Source organism: Elephas maximus, chromosome 3 (genome assembly GCF_024166365.1).
Source record: "Elephas maximus indicus isolate mEleMax1 chromosome 3, mEleMax1 primary haplotype, whole genome shotgun sequence".
Taxonomy (NCBI): Eukaryota; Metazoa; Chordata; class Mammalia; order Proboscidea; family Elephantidae; genus Elephas; species Elephas maximus.
The window spans coordinates 7426431-7446115 of record NC_064821.1 but is presented as its reverse complement, the minus strand read 5'-3'; the positions used below and the strand labels follow the sequence as shown (position 1 = coordinate 7446115).

The 19685-nt window shown below is 45.8% G+C and overlaps 1 protein-coding gene across 3 annotated transcripts in view; it reads right to left on the bottom strand.

Moving 5' to 3' along the window:
- Positions 1-19685, bottom strand: part of CHAF1A (chromatin assembly factor 1 subunit A) — a 38357-nt gene that overhangs the window by 15102 nt on the left and 3570 nt on the right. For all 3 annotated transcript variants that reach the window (XM_049876444.1, XM_049876445.1, XM_049876446.1), the window contains exons 3-4: positions 17130-17992; positions 980-1036 (exon numbers count right to left, since the gene is read on the bottom strand). In XM_049876444.1, coding sequence (XP_049732401.1) covers positions 980-1036; positions 17130-17992 — 920 coding nt within the window. The remainder of the gene's footprint in view (positions 1-979; positions 1037-17129; positions 17993-19685) is intronic.

Genomic DNA, 19685 nt, shown 5'->3' with positions numbered 1-19685 from the left:
TGGATACATCTACGATCGCTGTGACCACAGCCACGGTGACAACGTTGTGTGTCTGGCTACCCGTTTCGTGCCAAGCACCCCCCCACATCCCCATCGGACATGCAGGATACCGGAGGAAGGTGACGGCCTTGGCATAACATCAAGACCATCAGTACGAGCACAGGGTGGTGAGAAAGAGAACCTCTCCCTGTTGCTAAATAAAAAAACAGAAAGCCTCTCCAAATCATGTGTAAATCAGATCTATTTGGCTGTGCTTGAGTTTCTTCCCCCGTATGTCCGACTCTGAAATTCCAGTGGAGGAGGAGGTAAATTATAAAAAAGACATTAACACGTGACACGCAAAAAAATTCAATGCAGGCATGAGCTGGCAGAGAAGACGTGGTGGACACGCAGTCAACCATCCCCAGTGCCCCTCTGTGAGCTGGCAGGCGGCGGGGGGAAGCCCGCAGTCATCTCTGTTCTCTGTGGCAAGAAGAAAGATGCCCCCTGCATTGCCATGTGAGAAATGAGGGTGCCCCCCAGACAACTAAACCCAAGATTCAGCAGGGAACTGCTCAAAAATGACCCCCACCTAGTGAGGGGCCACTAAAGCGTTACAGCACTTGGGAGCAAGTGAATAGAGCTGAAACCCACTCACAGGGGTGGGGATGCAAGGACAGGGACGGGGCTCCTTGGAAGGCAATTTAAGGTGACAACGAGAGGCCTGGCTGTTACAGTTGTCTCTGTATTAGAAATAATGGTGATAATAAAAGCTCTGAAAAGGCGACATGCAAGACCTCAGGATTCCGCAAAGCTAAAAGTGACGCAACCCACAAGCCACAAAGCCTAGTCATGTAAAGTGAAGCAAGAATCAAAATGATGATCAGAATAACCAGGAGAAAGGTCCAAACTAGGCCCAAGGAAGTGCAAAGGCCTTTGCTCACTATGGAATGCAAAAAGCACAGGAGGCCAGTTTTCTATTTCAGGGAAAACGTCTTACTCTTTGCAGTCTTATCTTGTTCTTCTCTGTAGAGCCTTTGATGCATTTCTTAGTTATCTGAAATGAAAGACATTGACAGTTAAGCATAGGTCGTTTCAATCACATTAGCGTGTTCAGCGTATCGAACATTCCTCAAGGGACGGCAAGCAGGGAATGACAGCTCCATGCTATGAAGAACTTCTTTGCCAAACAAAACAAACAGGAAAAAAAAAAGAAAAAAACCTTCCCAGGTGATCAGTTTCCACTGACAGGGCTAGAATGTCACGATGGGGTCACAAACTCAAATGAGTGTGCATGTGCGTATAACTTGGTGGGGGAGAGAGGAGATTGAGGAGGCAGATAACGAAAATGAATGAAGTGCGCCGACCACAGGAAAAACAAGATAAGCTCAAAAATAAAAACAACCAACAGCCAACGTGGGGAGTGCAGGATCTGTCGCAAGTTAGAGGGCACCTCCACCGCCTGTCTGGTTGTTGTGCTGTGGTGGCTCGTGTGTTGCTGTGATGCTGCAAGCTATGCCACCAGGATTTCAAATACCAGCAGGATTACCCATGGTGGACAGGTTTCAGCAGAGATTCCAGATTAAGACAGACTAGGAGGAAAGGCCTGGCAATCACTTCCAAAAATCAGCCAGCAAAAACCCTATAGGTCGCAATGATCCGATTCACAAGTGACCACGGGGACGGTGCAGGACTGGGCACTATTTCATTTTGTTGTGCAGGGGTTCACCATGAGTCAGAACGAACTCAACGGCAACTAGCAACATAACAACAGCGAACACCTGTCCTGTCCAGAGGGGACAGACCTCTTACAGGAGTGCAGAGAAGCTGATGCTGGGAAGTCTATGTTATTCTTTAGGTACTGAAATGATCGACACCGTGCGAATCAAATGCAGCACGTCTACAGGCTGCCTTCTTGCTGGCCACCCCTTTGCGCTCTGTGAAAGCTCAAGAAAAAAGGTCAGTCTCCCACAGGTGGCAACCTGGCCTACAGCCGCTGTGTTCTGGACCACAATATTCCCTACCGCCCTCCTTCAACCTGAGCACAGCCGACAAGGAACCCAAGTTCAACCAAGACACTACGTTAGAGCCACTTCCTAGTCCAACTAAACGACCCTACGTAGGCATATGAGCAGGCAGTTCAGACACCCGGCTTCGGCTTTCTGGAGCTGGGAATCCCGAAAACCAAACTCAACAGGCTGAAGAACGACAGGAAGAGAGGGTTAAGGCTGGAAAGAAAGAACTCCCCAGGTGCATTTTAGACTCCTAGAGGCAAGGAGTTTCTGGGTGGCACAAATGGTTGCGCACTCAACTACTAGCCAAAAGGATGGCAGTTCCAGCCTGCCAGTGATACCTTGGAAGGCAGGCCTGGTGACAGGGATGGGAAGATAAACCATGTGTGCAGAACAGGTCTGGCCTTGAAAACCCTACGGAACACAGGTCTACCCTGTACACACAGGGTCACCAGCAGTTGGATCAGTCTCATTGCAGCAAAAAAAAGAGACGGAAGTTGAGCTGAAAAACCAAAAGCCCATTTCCCTTAAGACGGTCTTCCATGTCCATGGCACCACGCAGCAGTGATGTCTTTATCCGGGAGCATCTAACCCCTGACTATAGCCCCTCACAGAGTACACCCACAGACCAAAGGAGCACTGAGCTTCAGTGTTGGTGAGGGAAAAATCTCATTAAGTGTAGGGTTGACAGCCAATTATTGTAATTGCTGTCAATAAGTTGTACACCTGTAAAAAGTTGTACTGGCTAAATTGTGATAAATACATTTACAACAACGACTAAAAAAACAAAAAGTAGCTGCTGAGGCTCCTTTTGTGCAACCAAGCACCTCATGGAATTTGGTTCCTTGCTTTGGAGATTTAGGGTCGTGATGTTTCCTGGACACCAGTTAATTGGCGTAATAACATGTTCAGTGCTTCTGTTCTATCTCCTAGTTCCTTGTGTAGTACCTGGGGTTGTAAAAACGGGTAAGCTGCTCCCAAAGCACAACAGTTGGTTTCTGTTCGCCTGGGGCAACAGAGAAAAAAACCGCCAGGAAGAGGAGGGAAATGGAATGTGTGGCTAATTGCCTCCAGGAACAACTGCCTCCTTTGCTGTGAGACCAGACCTGGATGGTGCCCAGCGACAGCACTGCTGAACATTTTGCTCGAACATTCCACAGAAGAATCGTGATCAAAGAGGGGGCAATGCAGAAGAGAATTGCAAATTCTCACGGAATTCAGACTTCCTGCAATCATGAACACGGGCTGAACCACTCTAACTACTGCCCTGAGATAATCTTTAAACCTTTAAATATATGCCCTGAAAGGCTTCTTAAAACCAAACAATAGTTTAGCTCAAATAAAGAATGTCTGCCTTGAGCATTGTGCTTTTTTAAGATCTATCTATATGAGATCAAATGGACAACATCAACTTTGAAAGATTAGATAGAAACCTTAGGGGCAGTTAGTTTATGTTAATGGGGAAGGACGATTCAGAAAAGGGTTGCCCAACTACAAGTAATAAATGTCACTGAATTGTACCTGTAGAAACTGTTGAATTGGTCTATGTTTTGCTGTATACATTCTCAACGACAAAAAATAAATTATTAAAAAAAATTAAAAACTACACTACAGACTAACGAATTCAAAAAGGCATCCTTCTCTCTCGGAACCTGCCATGTTCTTTCTGGACTAAGCCTTCCTTTAAGGACTGGTCAGACACAGTATGGTGAGAAAGCCACCTTTTCCAGTGTTGTTGGGGAAGCCAACTGCCCAAGTGACTGCCGAGTTTTAAGCCCTGTCTTTACTGAGCATGCTCCAAGCCAATGCCAGCCACCGGAGCAGTCCTACCAAATGTCTAGGAGAAAGCCTCTGCCTCCCAAGAATTCACGTTGCCTGCCAAGCCGCTGGACCCCCACACACTAAAGTACTGACTGGCAGAATTTCTAAGTTGCTGTATTTTTGTGTGGTTGTCCTTCATGCTCAAAGATGACAGTATCAAGCGTGATTACCAGACTTCTATGCGAAGATCTGGGGAAAAAGCACACTTAGTCTTGTCTGTCCTTGTTCTTGAATTTTGGCTGCAGCTTCCGGTGCCCTCTACAATGCATCCCCTTTGCTGCAAGCCCAGGAATACCGTAGTTGACATGACTACCAGGACCTGGTTTAATAACATCTAACAACTAGAACAATTCCTATTCAATTTAAAAATGGTAACTCTATTGCTTTACTAAACACTCAGATAAACCTTGTTATTGTTGTTGAGCGCAGTCCTAGTCAATTTTCCACTCATAGCAACTTCATGTGACAGAGTAGAACTGCCCCATATAGTTTCCTAGGCTGTAATCTTTACAGGAGCAAATCACCAGGAGCCGCTGGTGGGTCTGAACTGCCAACCTTTCAGTTAACAGCTGAGCACTTCACTGTTGCACCCCCAGGGCTCCTTAGACGGACCTTACTGGTTGGTCTGATAGAATTTAATCTTCTAGAAATCTGACCCAAGTATTTATAAAACTATAACTCTCAAATTTATATGCCATACGGCCACATTCTACCTACCTGGAGCCCAGCCAATGGTAACCTCATAGCAAAAAACATGATCAAGGATCCCAGAAGGAAGCTGGGAATAAAAAAATCAATCAAAAAAAAAAAAAAAAAATCAACTACTCCAACTGATCAAGAAGGATGTGCCTGTGACCAGAGGCTCCATCAGCCTGAGATCAGAACTAGATGGTGACCGGCTACCACCGATCACTGCCCTGACAGGGAACACAACAGAGAATCCCTGACGGAGCAGGACAACAGTGGGATGCAGATCTCAAATTCTCCTAAAAAGACCAGGCTTAGTAGTCTGACTGAGACTGGAGGGACCCTGACTGTCTTGGTCCCCGGACCCTTTGATAAGCCCAAGATTGGAACCATTCCCGAAACCTACTCTACAGAAAGGGATTGGCCTGGACTGTCAGACAATGATGCCGGTGAGGAGTGAACTTCATGTCACAAGCAGACATATGAGACTATGCAGGCGACTCCTGTCTGGTGGCGAGATGAGAAGAGGGGGACAGGAGCTGGCTGAATGGGCAAGGGGAATACACTGTGGAGAGGAGCAACATGCTGTCTCCTTAAGGGGAGAGCAGCTGGGAGTGAACAGTGGGGTGTGTATGGCTTTTTGTATGAGAGACTGACTTGATTTGTAAACTTTCACCTAAGGCACACACACACAAAAAAGATGTCCTCTGAGTTAAAATTCCTGCAGTTTTTTCATGAGAATCCTCTCAGGGCTTATTTATTCTGATTTTATACATAAAAAGCCAGTTGCCATCAAGTCAACTCCAACTTGTGGCAACCCCTCATGCGTTAGAGTAGAACTGTGCTCCACAGGGTTTTCTTTTTATAATTTTTATTGTGCTTTAAGTGAAAGTTTACAAATCAAGTCAGTCTCTCAAACAAAAACCCATATACACCTTGCTAAACACTCCCAATCACTCTCCCCGCAATGAGACAGTCCGCTCTCTCCCTCCACTCTCTCTTTTCGTGTCCGTTTGGCCAGCTTCTAACCCCCTCTACCCTCTCATCTCCTCTCCAGGCAGGAGATGCCAACATAGTCTCAAGTGTCCACCTGATCCAAGAAGCTCACTCCTCACCAGCATCCCTCTCCAACCCATTGTCCAATCCATGTCTGAAGAGTTGGCTTCGGGAATGGTTCCTGTCCTGGGCCAGCAGAAGGTCTGGGGGCCATGACCACTGGGGTCCTTCTAGTCTCAGTCAGACCATTAAGTCTGGTCTTTTTATGAGAATTTGGGGTCTGCATCCCACTGCTTTTCCTCTTCCCTCAGGGGTTCTCTGTCGTGTTCCGTCAGGGCAGTCACCAGTTGTAGCGGGGTACCATCTAGTTCTTCTGGTCTCAGGATGATTTCATCTCTGGTTCATGTGGCCCTTTCTGTCTCTTGGGCTCGTAACTGCTTTGTGTCCTCGGTGTTCTTCATTCTCCTTTGATCCAGGTGGGTTGAGGCCAATTGATGCATCTTAGATGGGTGCTTCCTACCACCCATTTAAGACCCGAGATGCCACTCTTCAAAGTAGGATGCAGAATGTTTTAATAGATTTTATTATGCCAATTGACTTAGATGTCCCCTGAAACCATGGTCCCCAAATCCCTGCCCCTGCTACATTGGCCTTCGAAGCAGTTTATTCAGGAAACTTCTTTGCTTTTGGTTTAGTCCAACTGTGCTGACCTCCCCTGTATTGTGTGTTATCTTTCCCTTTCCCTAAAGTAGTTCTTAACTACTATCTAATTAGTGAATACCCTTCTCTCACCCTCCCTCCCTCCCCCTCTCGGAACCACAAAAGAATGTTTTCTTCTCAGTTTAAACTATTTCTCAAGTTCTTATAATAGTGGTCTTATACAATATTTGTCCTTTTGCAACTGACCAATTTCACTCAGCATAATGCCTTCCAGGTTCCTCCACGTTATGAAATGTTTCACAGATTCCTCACTGTTCTTTATCAATGCGTAGTATTCCATTGTGTGAATATACCATAATTTATTTACCCATTCATCGGTTGATGGGCACCTTGGTTGCTTCCAGCTTTTTGCTATTGTAAACAATGCTGCAATAAACACGGGTGTGCATGTATCTGTTCGTGTAAAGGCTCTTATTTCTCTAGGATATATTCCAAGGAGTAGGATTGCTGGGTCGTATGGTAGTTCTATTTTTAGCTTTTTAAGGAAGCACCAAATCGATTTCCAAAGTGGTTGTACCATTTTACATTCCCACCAGCAGTGTAGAAGTGTTCCAATCTCTCCACAGCCTCTCTAACATTTATTATTTTGTGTTTTGGATTAATGCCAGCCATGTTGGAGTGAGATAAAATCTCATTGTAGTTTTGATCTGCATTTCTCTAATGGCTAATGATTGTGAACATTTCCTCACATATCTGTTAGCTACCTGAATGTCTTCTTTAGTGAAGTGTCTATTCATATCTTTTGCCCATTTTTTAATTGGGTTATTTGTCTTTTTGCAGTTGAGTTTTTGCAGTATCATGTAGATTTTAGAGATCAGGCGCTGATCGGAAATGTCATAGCTAGAAACTTTTTCCCAGTCTGTAGGTAGTCTTTTTACTCTTTTGGTGAAGTCTTTGGATGGGCATAGGTGTTTGATTTTTAGGAGCTCCCAGTTATCTAGTTTTTCTTCTGCATTCTTAACAATGTTTTGTATACTGTTTATGCCATGTATTGGGGCTCCTAACATTGTACCTATTTTTCCTTCCATAATCTTTACTGTTTTAGATTTTATATTCAGGTATTTGATCCATTTTGAGCTTGTTTTTGTGCATGGAGTGAGGTATGGGTCTTGTTCCATTTTTCTGCAGATGGATATCCAGTTATGCCAGCACCATTTGTTAAAAAGACTGTCTTTTCCCCATTTAACTGTTTTGGGGCATTTGTCAAATATCAACTGCTCATATGTGGATGGATTTATGTCCGGATTCTCAATTCTGTTCCATTGGTCTATATATGTGTTGTTGTACCAGTATCAGGCTGTTTTGACTACTGTGGCGGTATAATAAGTTCTAAAATGAGGTAAAGTAAGGCCTCCCACTTTGTTCTTCTTTTTCATAATGCCTTATTTATCCGGGGCCTCTTTCCCTTCCAAATGAAGTTGGTGATTTGTTTCTCCATCTCATTAAAGCATGTCGTTGGGATTTGGAATGGAATTGCATTAAATGTATAGATTGCTTTTGCTGGAATAGACATTTTTATAATGTTAAGTCTTCCCATCCACGAGCAAGGTATGTTCTTCCACTTATATGAGTCTCTTCTGGTTTCTTACAGAAGTGTACTGTAGTTTTCTTTGTACAAGTCTTTTACATCTCTGGTAAAATTTATTCCTAAGTATTTTACTTCTTGGGGGCTGCTGTAAATGGCATTGATTGGTGATTTCCTCTTTGATGTTCTTTTTGTTGGTGTAGAGGAATCCCATTGATTTTTGTATGTTTATCTTGTATCTCCACAGGGCTTTCAATGGCAGATGTTTCTAAAGATTACCAGGCCTTTCTTCCGAGGCACGTCTGGGTGGACTCAAACCTCCAACCTTGCCTTTAGCAGCCAGCGCGTTAACCATTTTTGCCACCCAGGGACTTCAGTTTTACATGTAAGGGTATCTAATTTCTGAGCTCGCAGGAGGCAGGCAGCAGCAAATGAGCTGAGGAAGCAGCTGCTATGGGCAGGCCCAGCAGCAGAGCTACAAGCCCAACAGCAGAGGAGAGAAGGCAGGGCGAAAAGATAAAGCCAAGACTGAGCCAAGCACACTGGAGTGCAAGGTGAGAGGGATGAATGCATGTGCTCCTAGGAGCCAGCAATTTTGCTTGCCCAACAGCCCAAGGAGGCGATGACAAGGACGCTCATTACAGCTGTACGTAAAGGACAAGCGTCGGAAACCACAGGAACACCTGGCAGGAAGAGAATGACTGCAAGGTAATGGATTTCTCTTTCCATATGGCCTTTCTGGCCCTGGGCCTGCATTTCTGTCAAGATGGTTAGCTAGGCCACAACCATGTGAAAGAACTGAACAGTTACTATGCAAGTAAGGTATGTAAAGCCCTGTGGTAACTGGTCAATCTACTACGCAAATAGGCTATGCAAAACCACTCAACAGGATTGAGTGTCTTGCTTATATAAGCAGCCAAACTGTCCTAGTTATCTTAACGTTAAAAAAAAAAAAAACCGTTGCCATCGAGTCAATTCCAACTAAGTGACTCTTACTTAGTTATCCAGTGCTGCTGTAACAGAAATACCGTTAAGTGGATGGCTTTAACAAAGAGACACCCTCTCACAGTCTAGTAGGCTATAAGTCTGAATTCAGGGCACCAGCTCCAGGGAAAGGTTTTCTCCAGGGAAGGTCCTTGTCATCACTCTTCCCTTGAACTAGGAGCTTCTTGGTGCAGGGACCCTGGGCCCAAAGGAGGCACTATTCTCCTGGCTCTCACTTCCTAGTGGTGTAATGTCCTCCACTCTCTGCTGCTTCCCTTTCCTTTCATCTCTTGTTAAGATAAAGGATGATGCAGGCCATACCTCAGGGAAACTCCCTTTACATTGGATCAGGGATGTGACCTTACTGGGTGTTACATCCCACCCTAATCCTCTTTAACATGACCTAATCTTGTCTGATTAACACAGGCAGCCATTAGGATTTACAACACATAGGAAAATTACAATCACAAAATGCAGGACAACCACACAATACTGGGAATCATGGTTTAACCAAGTTAACACATATGTTTTGGGGACACAATTCAACTCATGACACGATCCAACAGAGCTTTTGAGACATACACGGAAAGAGAGAGGAGCTGTAGCCCTGGAGACAGCTTAGCACTAGACCGCAAGTGACAGAGCCCGGCAGCAGCAGGCCCCAGCAAAGGGCCTGCCTACAGCCACAGCCGAGGAGACGAGAACTGTCCCGGTCGGAAGTTGTCCTCAATGACAAACTGTATCCTGTCCTGCATTGTTCCTGTTATTTCCAAGTTAACCTTGATCGTGAGCTGTGACACATCACTTCCCTAATAAACCCCACAGCTGTAAATATGGTCTATAGCCTGCATTGAATTGCATCCCCCAAATATGTGTCAACTTGACTAGGCCATGATTCCCAGTATTGTGTGATTGTCCCTCGTTTTGTCATTTGATGTGATTCTCCTACGTGTTGTAAATCCTACCTCTATGATGTTAATGAGGCAGGACTCAGTCTACAAGATGAGGTTGTATCTTGAGTCAATCTTTTTTGAAATATAAAGAGAGAAGCCAGCAGAGAGACAGGAGGACCTCACACCACCAAGAAAATAGAGCCAAGAACACACATCCTTTTGACCCCAGGTCCCTGTGCTGACAAGTGTCTGGTCCAGGGGAAGATTGATGACAAGGACCTTCTTCCAGAGCTGTTCCCCTCAACCTGGCACCATGAGTTTGGACTTCTAGCCTCCTAGACTGTAAAGGAATAAATTTCTCTTTGTTAAAGCCATCCATTTGTGGTACTTCTGTTATAGCAGCACTAGATAACTAAGGGAGTTCTGTGTGGCCGTTGCAATGAATTACTGAAGCCAGCAGAGAAGCAGTGTGTGCCATCAGGGAACGGCTGGTGTCAGAAGTGGTAAAAAGGTTGGCGTGTCCGACCTCCGCCTCATAGGGATCGGCTTTGTGCTTATTTTGATTCTCTCGCCACCTTGAGAACAGGACTTCTGCTGCTGCTAGGGTGCAGTGACTACATAAACTGAAGGGTGCGCTGACTACGTAAGCCGCAGGGTGCGCTGACTACGTAAGCCGCAGGGTGCGCTGACTATGTAAACTGCAGGGCATCCGCACTGGACCAGGGCAGGATTAGCAGTTACAAGCGCTAGATCTTTCCATCCCAGTATAAAAAATACGCAAGACACCCTGAGTGAAAGAAACAAAACCATCCTGTGGCTCTCTCAGGGATCTCTCCCACACACACACACACACACAGGAACATGTAGGATGATAATAGCTGCAATCGGGCAGGCCATCGGGAAGCCCTGGCGGCGCAGTGGTTAAGAGTTCGGCTGCTAACCAAAAGGATGGAAGTTCGAAACCACCAGCCAATCCTTGGAAACGATATGGGGCAGTTCTACTCTGTCCCATAGGGTCGCTATGAATCAGAATCGACTGGACAGCAATGTTTTTTTTGGGGGGGTGGTGGTGAGAGGGGGTTGTAACATTTTATTTTTTATACACGGAAAATACTTGCATAATTTAAATCAACGAGCCCTTGTGGATCAAAGACTAAGCACTCAGCTACCAGCTGAAAGGTTGGTGGTTCAAACCCACAGCGGGTCCTTGGGAGAAAGACCTGGTGATTTGCTCCAGTAAAGATTACCAAAAGTAAAAAAAATCAAATCCATTGCCACTGAGTTGATTCCAACTCATAGCAACCCTACAGGACAGAGCAGAGCTGCCCCATAGAATTTCCAAGGAACACTTGGTGGATTCGAACCGCCAACCTTCTGGTTAGCAGCCGTAGCACTTAACCACTATACCACCAGGGTTTCCGTTTACAGCCTAGAAAACCCTATAGGGCAGCTCTACTCTGTCCTATTGGGTCACTATGAGTCAGAATCAACTCAATGGCACCCGATAACAACATAATTTAAATTATATGGGAAAAAGCTCTGGCAACCTGGGGTCATTTGATATAGAGGCAAGCCAAGATTCCGGTAACACAAGTGTATTAAAATGATAATTTACGGAATCATAATCTTGAACCATCAACAAGATAGCCTAAATTGCTAACTGCAAATAAGCTTAAACACTATTTCTATCCCAAATGGGAAGAAACTCTAACGACAAGCTCTTCAGCTATTCAAAAGGCCCATAAGAAAGGGTGTTCCTGAATCAGTATTCCTCCAAGTAGGAATCTCCAGACCTCCTGGAGTATTTTTTTTTTTTTTAATGAATATTGCCCAGAATACATCAGAGTCCCTGGAAGGAGCCCTCATGAGCTGTATGTTAACAAGCTCCCAGGTGGCTCTTAAGCACACAAAGCACCACCAATTAAAAAGGCCCAGGGTTCCAAACGGCAGAGATTTTATGGTACAAATTCAAGTACTAACCAAAACCGTTGCCTTTGGTTAGCAGCCGTAGCTCTTAACCACTATGCTGCCAGGGTTTCCCAAGTACTAACAGATCCCCAATAAAACCCACAAGTTATAGTGATACTACACAATCTGTAAGCTTCCAAAAAGTTTCCACTGAAAATCTGGAAAGGAGGAAGAAGTGGGGGAGGGAAATTGGCAGAATAAACATATTTACAAAGCAACAAGGATGAGCAGAAACTCAGGCCCCCGGGCAGGAAAAGCTGCTAGTTAGGTGTGGGTGGTGGTGGTGGGTGCCGTCTAGTTGATTCCAACTCCTAGCGACCACATGTACAGAGCAGAACTGCCTCGCTGGGTTTTCTCGGCTGTAATCTTTACAGGAGCAGATCACCAGGCCTTTCTCCCATGGAGCCACTAGTAGCCGAACGTTTGATGGTCACAGCACCAGGGCTCCTTTAGAGTTAGGTACACACTACAGAGCTAATCAATCAAGAAATTCAGCACTCCTAAAAGGTAATAGGATTCAAAGAAGAAACTGATCTACAGGACTAACAACCCACACGAACCACACAGCCTCATTTAGCCTAAGACCACAGACACAATAGAAGGTCCCGGATAGAATGGGGGAAAAAAATGTAGAAAAAAACTCGAATTCTTAAAAAAAAAAAGACCAGGCTTAGTGGACTGATAGAGTCTGGAGGAACCCCCGAGACTATCACCCTGAGGTACCCTTTGAGCTTGGAACTGAAGCCATTACCAGAGGTCTCCTTTCAGCCAAATAATAGACTGGCTCATAAAATAAACAATATCACCCAAGTCATATGCTCCCTTAAATAATCACCTATATGAGACCAAATGGTCAACATTTACCCTAAAGCAAAGATGAGAACACAAGGAGGGGCAGGGAGGCTAGATTAATGGAAACAGAACAAACAGAATGGAAATAACGAGAATGCTGACACATTGTGAAAAACATGTAACCAATGTCACTGTACAATTGTATGAAAATTGTCAAATGAACCTAACCTGCTGTGTAAACTTTCAACTACAATATTATTAAAAAAAAACTAATGGGAGTCCCTGGGTGGTACAAAGAGTTAACATGCTTGGTTGCTGACTCAAAGGTTCTAGTCCATCCAGAGGTGCCAAGGAAGAAAGGCCTAGCAATCTACCTCTGAAAAACCGGCCCATAAAAACCCTATGGTACACGGTTCTACTCTGACATACACAGGGTCCCCATGAGTCAGAGCCGACTTGAGGGCAACTGGAGGTAAAGGCAAGGGCATAAACTGAAAGCTATGTATTTGAAGGTGGAGCTGGCATCTGTGAAAAGCTGGCAATAACTGTGGCTGCCTCTCAACTGGGCTCTCTGGTGGGGTCTGCATCGACAGCTCCCAGTTGTAGTTGTTGTTAGGTGCCGTCAAGGCGGTTCCAACTCATAGCAACCCTATGAACAATTGAACGAAATGCTGCCCAGTCCTGCCCCATCCCCACAATCGTTGCTATGCTTGAGCCCATTGTTGCAGCCACTGTGTCAATCCATCTGATTGAGGGTCTTCCTCTTTTTTGCTGACCCTCTACTTTACCAGGCATGATGTCCTTCTCCAGGGACTGGTCCCTCCTGATAACATGTCCAAAGTATGTGAGATGTGAGACTAAGTCTTGCCATCCTTGCTTCTAAGGAGCACTCTGGCTGTATTACTTTCAAGACAGATTTGTTCATTCTGGTTGTTGTGTGCTGTCAAGTCGATTCCAACTCACAGCAAACTTACAGGACAGAGTAGACCTGTCCCATAAGGTTTCCAAGGAATGGCTGGTGGATTCGAACTGCTGACCTTTTGGTTAGCAGCCTGAGCTCTTAACCACTTTGCCACCAGGACTCTCCATGGCATATTCAATATTCTTCGCCAATACCAATATTAAAATGCATCAATTCTTCTTAGGTCTTCCTTATTCACTGTCCAGTTTTCACATGCATAAGGCAAATTAAAACACCATGGCTTGGGTCAGGTGCACCTTAGTCCTCAGGGTGACATCTTTGCTTTTTAGTTTTTTCCAGATTTGCCAATGTAATATGTCACCTAATTTCTTTTTTTATTGTGCTTTAAGTGAAGGTTTAAAATTCAAGTCAGTTTCTCATACAAAAACTTACACACACATTGTCATGTGATCCCAGCTGCTCTCCCTACAAGGTGACAGCACGCTCCTTCTCTTCACCCTGTATTTCCCATGTCCATTCAACCAGCTCCTCTCCCCCTCTGCCTTCTCATCTCACCTCCGGACAGGAGCTGCCCACATAGTCCCATGTGCCTACTTCAGCTAAGAAGCACACTCACCAGAATCATTTTCTCTTATGGTCCAATCTACTCTTTCTCTTGCCTAAAGAGTTGGCTTCAGGAATGGTTTGTTTTGGGCTAACAGAGAGTGCAGGGGCCATGTCCTCTGGGGTCCCTACAGTCTCAGTCAGACCATTCAGCCTGCCCTTTGCACTAGAATTTGAGTTCTGCATCCCACTTTCCTCCAGCTCCATCACTGCCTGTTGTGTTCCCTATCAGGGCAGTTATTGGTGGTAGCTGGGCACCATCTAGTTCTTCTAGTTTCAGGCTGATGGAGTCCCTGGTTTATGTGGCCCTTTTTGTCTCTTGGGCTCTTATTTTCCTTGTGTCTTTGATGTTCTTCATTCTCTTTTGCTTCAGGTGGGTTAAGACTAACTGATGCATCTTAGATGGTCGCCTGCTAGCTTTTAAGACCCCAAAGTGGAATGCAGAACATTTTAACACACTCTGTTATGCCAATTGACCTAGATGTCCCCTGAAACTGTGGTCCCCAGACTCCTGCCCCTGCTACTCTGTCCCTCGAAGTATTTGGTTGTATTTCGTCACTTGATTTCTTGACCGCTTCTTCCATGGGTGTTGACTGTGGATCCAAGTAAAATGAAATCCTTGACAACTTCAGTATTTTTATCATGCAAACCAAACAACAGTTTACCTTAACTAATAAAGGATGTCTGCCTTAAGCATTGTGTTCTTTTAAGATCTATATATCTGGGATCAAACTGACAACAGCAACTCAAAAACAAGATTAGATAGGAAGCTTAGTGGGCAGTGAGTTTATGGTTATTGGGTAGGAACAATTTGGAAAAGGAGGGTGAGAATGGTGCACAACTCGAAGAATGTAATCCATGTCACTTAATTGTACATGGAGAAATGGTTGAATTGGTGTATGTTCTCTGTGTATATCCTCAACAACAACAAGAAAGAATGTCTTGTAGAACACTACAAAGCATTTTCTGAGAAGCTTCAAGCCTGCATTCGGAAGAAGACCTAGCGTCTCAGAAGCAGGGATCTCTAAATTTGGCACGCTTTGTCCACTTGCTCCATTGGTTTAGAACCACTGGGGCGGCAGACACAAGGCAAGATCCTTCATTACAATGCCCAACTATAGGACGTCCCATTTCTCATGCTTTGGCTATGGATGTAAAAAGAAACAAAAAATTAAGTTATTAAGAAAAACGGAAACATATGTACATGGCCTGTTCTCAGTGGTGATTGATTCTAATACATCACGTGACAAAGGGGTTCTGTAAAATAGAAGCAGCAGCCTGGAAGAAATCCAGGCAATTGAATTTATGCAACAAGATGGCTGACAACAAAAGAGATTTGAAGTTGGGTCTTGAGAGTCTGAGTAACAGCTAGGTAGCAGTATAAAGATTCATCTTCTAATCTGCCACATTTCGGAGCTTAGAACCCATTCTTTATTGACATTGTGTGAACCTAGAGGGAAAGTCGTTTTCCTTTCTCCTATACTCCTCAGCGAAGGAAGCCCTGGTGGTGCAGCGGATGAGCACTCAGCTGCTGACCAGAAGGTAGCAGTTGGAGACCAGGTCTCTCCTCGGGAGAAAAGACCTGGCCACCTGCTCCAAGATCCAAAGCCGTGGAAACCCTATGGGGCAGTTCCACTCTGTCCTATAGGGTCGCTGTGAGTTGGAATAGGCTCGATGGCAACGGGTTTGGTTTTTTTGTAAACTCCTCAGGAAGATGCCTGGGTGGTACAAATGGTTTATGCTTAACTATTAGCCGAAAGGTTGGCAGTTCAGCCCTACCCAGCTGCCCCACGGAAGAAAGGCATGGCGATCTGTTTCCACAAAAGATTACAGCCAAGAAAACCCTATAGAGCAGTTATACCCTGTAGCACGTGCGGTCTCCGTGAGTTGGAATCGATGCTATGATAAAGGGTTGTGTATATGCCTCAGGAGGGGAAAGGAAGGACCAAGAGATGAATCATCTGGAAGAGTCCAAGGAAAAAGCCCTTAGAAAGCAAATTTCAGAAAGCATCGAGGTTGGTGTCTGATGGTCCGATTAAGCAGCCACAGCAGAGACTGTGTGACCTTTGCCAGGATCCAGTCTTCCGAAAACCAAATGTGAGCAAACAAAAGTGTGACAAAACCATAAACAAAAGAGCACTGTTTTTAAACACACCTTGGGATTCGTTACCAATTTTATCCACCAAGGTCCATACGTGGCACAAACGGTTCTCGAGGTTGGCAGTTCAAACCTCTGCCGCAGCACCGCAGGAGAAAAGGCCTGGCAATCTGCTGCCACTAAGATTATAACCAAGACGACCCTACGGAGCAGTTCTACTCTGTAACACCTGGGGTCTTCAGGAGGTGGAATCAGATTAACATCAACTACAACAAGGGCAGGTGAGAACAGACAGGCACCATCGTGCTGATCAAAAATCAGTGACAGAAATAGGTGTTTCGAAAGTAATCCTTTTGGGATCCTTAAAAATGATGCTAAGTTCCTCATTTTTTTTTGTTCTTATTACTCTGGGTGAGTTTTTCAGATGGGTGGCCATGCTCAACAAAAGCTGGCTCTACGGAATTCCCCATTTTATTCTTCCTGTGGCCTTCCTGTCACTTCCAAAGTTTAGCAACTCTTCACTACCCACACTCCGACAATGATTGTTGGGACAGGAAAAATCGGGGAGGCTGAAGCTAGAACTCAAGGTGAGGGGTCATGGTTGCTTGCTTTACTCACTAAAATGGCTAAGTTGACTGTTACCACTAATTAAGTGCGAACACTTGGTAACAAGGTTACCAAAATGGCAGGGTATATAGTTCACCTAAAAGGAGCTCTGGTGGTACAGTGGTTAAGCACTGGGCTGCTAACCAAAAGGTCGGCGGTTCAAACCCACCCAGCGTCTCCATGGGAAAGACCTGGCAATGTGCTCCTGTAAGGATTACGGCCTAGGAAACCCCATGGGGCAGTCCTACTCTGTTACGTGGGGTCGCTATAAGTTAGAATTGACTCAACCACACACAACAACAGTTCACCTCAGGCTCTCGACACACTGTTGATTAACCAAGTTACCAGAACGTCACAACGGCTGTTTAAGTGAATGCTTTCTGAGGTCGGAAAGGAATCTGCCACGGAAGCCAGAAAACCTCGTTTCTGGTCCCACAAACCATCTGGGTGGCCCAGTATCCCCATATAAAAAGGAGTGGGACCAGAAGCACCGGTGTGCTGGGATCCCGGGAGAAATACTTACTCTGCAGGTAGGTGTGGAGGCAGGTAAGGGGCTGGTACTGCCTCGCTGTTTTCCACGTGTCGGCTGCCCCTCAGGGGAGCTGGTAGATGAGGACGAGCTCAGGGACGAATGGCTGAGGACAGAGTCTTCTTCGGGGCAAGAGCCCAGCTCCTCGCTCTCCCAGGCCATGCTCTCGTCCAATGGTGCTGTCTGGGGAGACGTGGCCTGAGGAGGTTTCGCCACCAAGATATCCTGCAAGACCACCACAGGCACCTTCCCTTTGAACAGAATGCCCCCCGCCTCGCTCCAACCCTGCTGTTCCCTCTCACAGCACGTTCTCCAACCGCCTCCCAGTTCAGGGCAGGGTTCCGGGGCGCCTTCCTGCCCGTCTCCATGCCTCTCTGCGCCTCCTGAACCAGCACTTCCCTTTGTGTGGCATGGAAGGTCGGGAAGGGTCTCTTCTGGAGATGCCAACTTATTGTCCTGACTGGCCTTCACCAGGCCCCTCTGACCTTCGTCTTCCTCTCCAACTCCACTGATGGTGTCCCTGGAGGGAGGGGCTTCAGAACAATATTTAGCATGGTCCACGGGGCTGTCCAGCGGATCGCTCGAGTCCTCTGTCAGGTCAATTAGGACTGTGGTCTCACCAGGATCAATTTTGGCTTTTCTTAAAAAGTTATCTAAGGGACCCTTCCCGTTTATGAGTTTTGGTTTAAATTCAGCATCGGCACCTGTATGGCAGTGGTTCTCCAAGTTGTCCAAAGAGGTTTCCAAGTCGGGGGCTTTATTTTGCATAGAAGCACTCTGAGAGCCTCTCACATCCTCTGAGCTGTCGTCAGGTTTCTCCTTGGGGACAAGACTCAAGCGCTTAAAAGGCAGACGAGCTGGAAGACAAGAGGGAAGGAGGCCAGCTGTTTAGCAAAGGTGTAAAGACATGATTAAGGAGCCCTGGTGCCGCAACAGTTAAGTGCTCTGCTACCAACACAAAGGTCAGCAGTCCCGATTCATCCAGTCTCCGGGAGAAAGACCTGGTGATCTGCTTCCGTAAAGATGACAGCCTGGGAAACTGGCTAGATGGGGCCAGTTCTACTGTCACATGCAGTCACTACGAGTCAAAACCAACTCGACGGCACCCAAAAGCAACGGGAGACATGAACAGCAACAATAAATCAGTGCCTTCGTATTCCAGATGCTGGAAAATCAACGACCTTGTTGGCCTCTGGGGGCAAAGTTTTTTAAAGTTTTAAAAGGAGCCGTCTTCTTTTATAATGGGTGAAAACTCCTTTCGAAGATAGCCTCCAACCTTTCTGTTTCTGAAGAGCAAAATACATAGATCCATCCATGCGAGTCCCTGGGTGGGGCAAACAGTAAACGTGCTCAGCTGCTAACCAAAAGGTTGGAGGTTCCAGCCTACCCAGAGGCACCTCAGAAGAAAGGCCTGGTGATCTACGTTAGAAAAATCAGCCATTGAATACCCTATGGAGCACAGTTCTACTCTTAGACATGTGGGGTCGCCAAGAGTTGGCCTTCACTTGGCAGTATTTATGGGGAAGTGTGTCCTTCTGCCCCCACCATCCCAGTCTCTGTTATGGAAGGAATTATGTAAAAATGCAAAAAGTCCTGTGTTGCCAACCAAACAGCCATCCCTCCAGCACCTACCAGGTGGTACCATCCAGGGGGAGGAGCCAATTCGGAGGCGTGAACTTCCCAGGGAGCCCCCATTGACTCAAAGGCCAAAACATTTCCCATTAACTGTTCTGTTTTTAACCCTAATAGAGCAAATAAAACAGAGAAACCTGTTCTTGGTCCTATGTACCTTAACTGTTTATAAAACAAAGATGTTCTCAAGGTATCGTCCTTAATATGATTCCGCCAACACCAAACCTGCTGTCAGTCATCCCGTGAGAAGGCAAATTGCCAGGAGGGGAACCATATAACCACATCTTCAAATCAGATATGACAGCTTTTTATACAATCCAGCCATTCAGCTGGCCCCATGGTAAAGGCTTTCCCTTTCAGGATTTAGGGACATTTATCTTCCCCCGGTATGGAAACAGCCACAAAAGTGGGCTCAAACATACTGGCCATCATGAAGATGGGGCAGAACCAAGCAATGTTTCTTTTGCAACCTTTGCAACTAACTCCAGGGCAATTAACATTAATAATGTCTTCCTGTAAAGCGTGGTTCACAACCAGGGGCAATTCTGCCTCCCTGTAGACATCTGGCAATGTCTGGAGACATTTTTGGTTCTCACGACTTTAGGGATGGGAGGGAGGATGAGGAGACTACTGGCAGCCAGGGATGCTGCTAAATCCCCTACAACACATAGGACAGCTTGTGTGACAAAGGGTATCTGGCCCAACATGTCAATAGTGCCAAGGTAAAGAAACTCTACTACAGAAGCAGTGACCTCTGGGTTTATTGCTGGGCACCTAAGGGGACGTTGTTGTGAGGTACCATAGAGTTGATTCTGACTCATAGTGACCCCACTTGACAGAACGGTAATTGCCCCATAGAGTTTCCTAGGCTGTGATCTTTATGGGGGCGGATTGCCAGATCTTTCTCCTGTGGAGTCG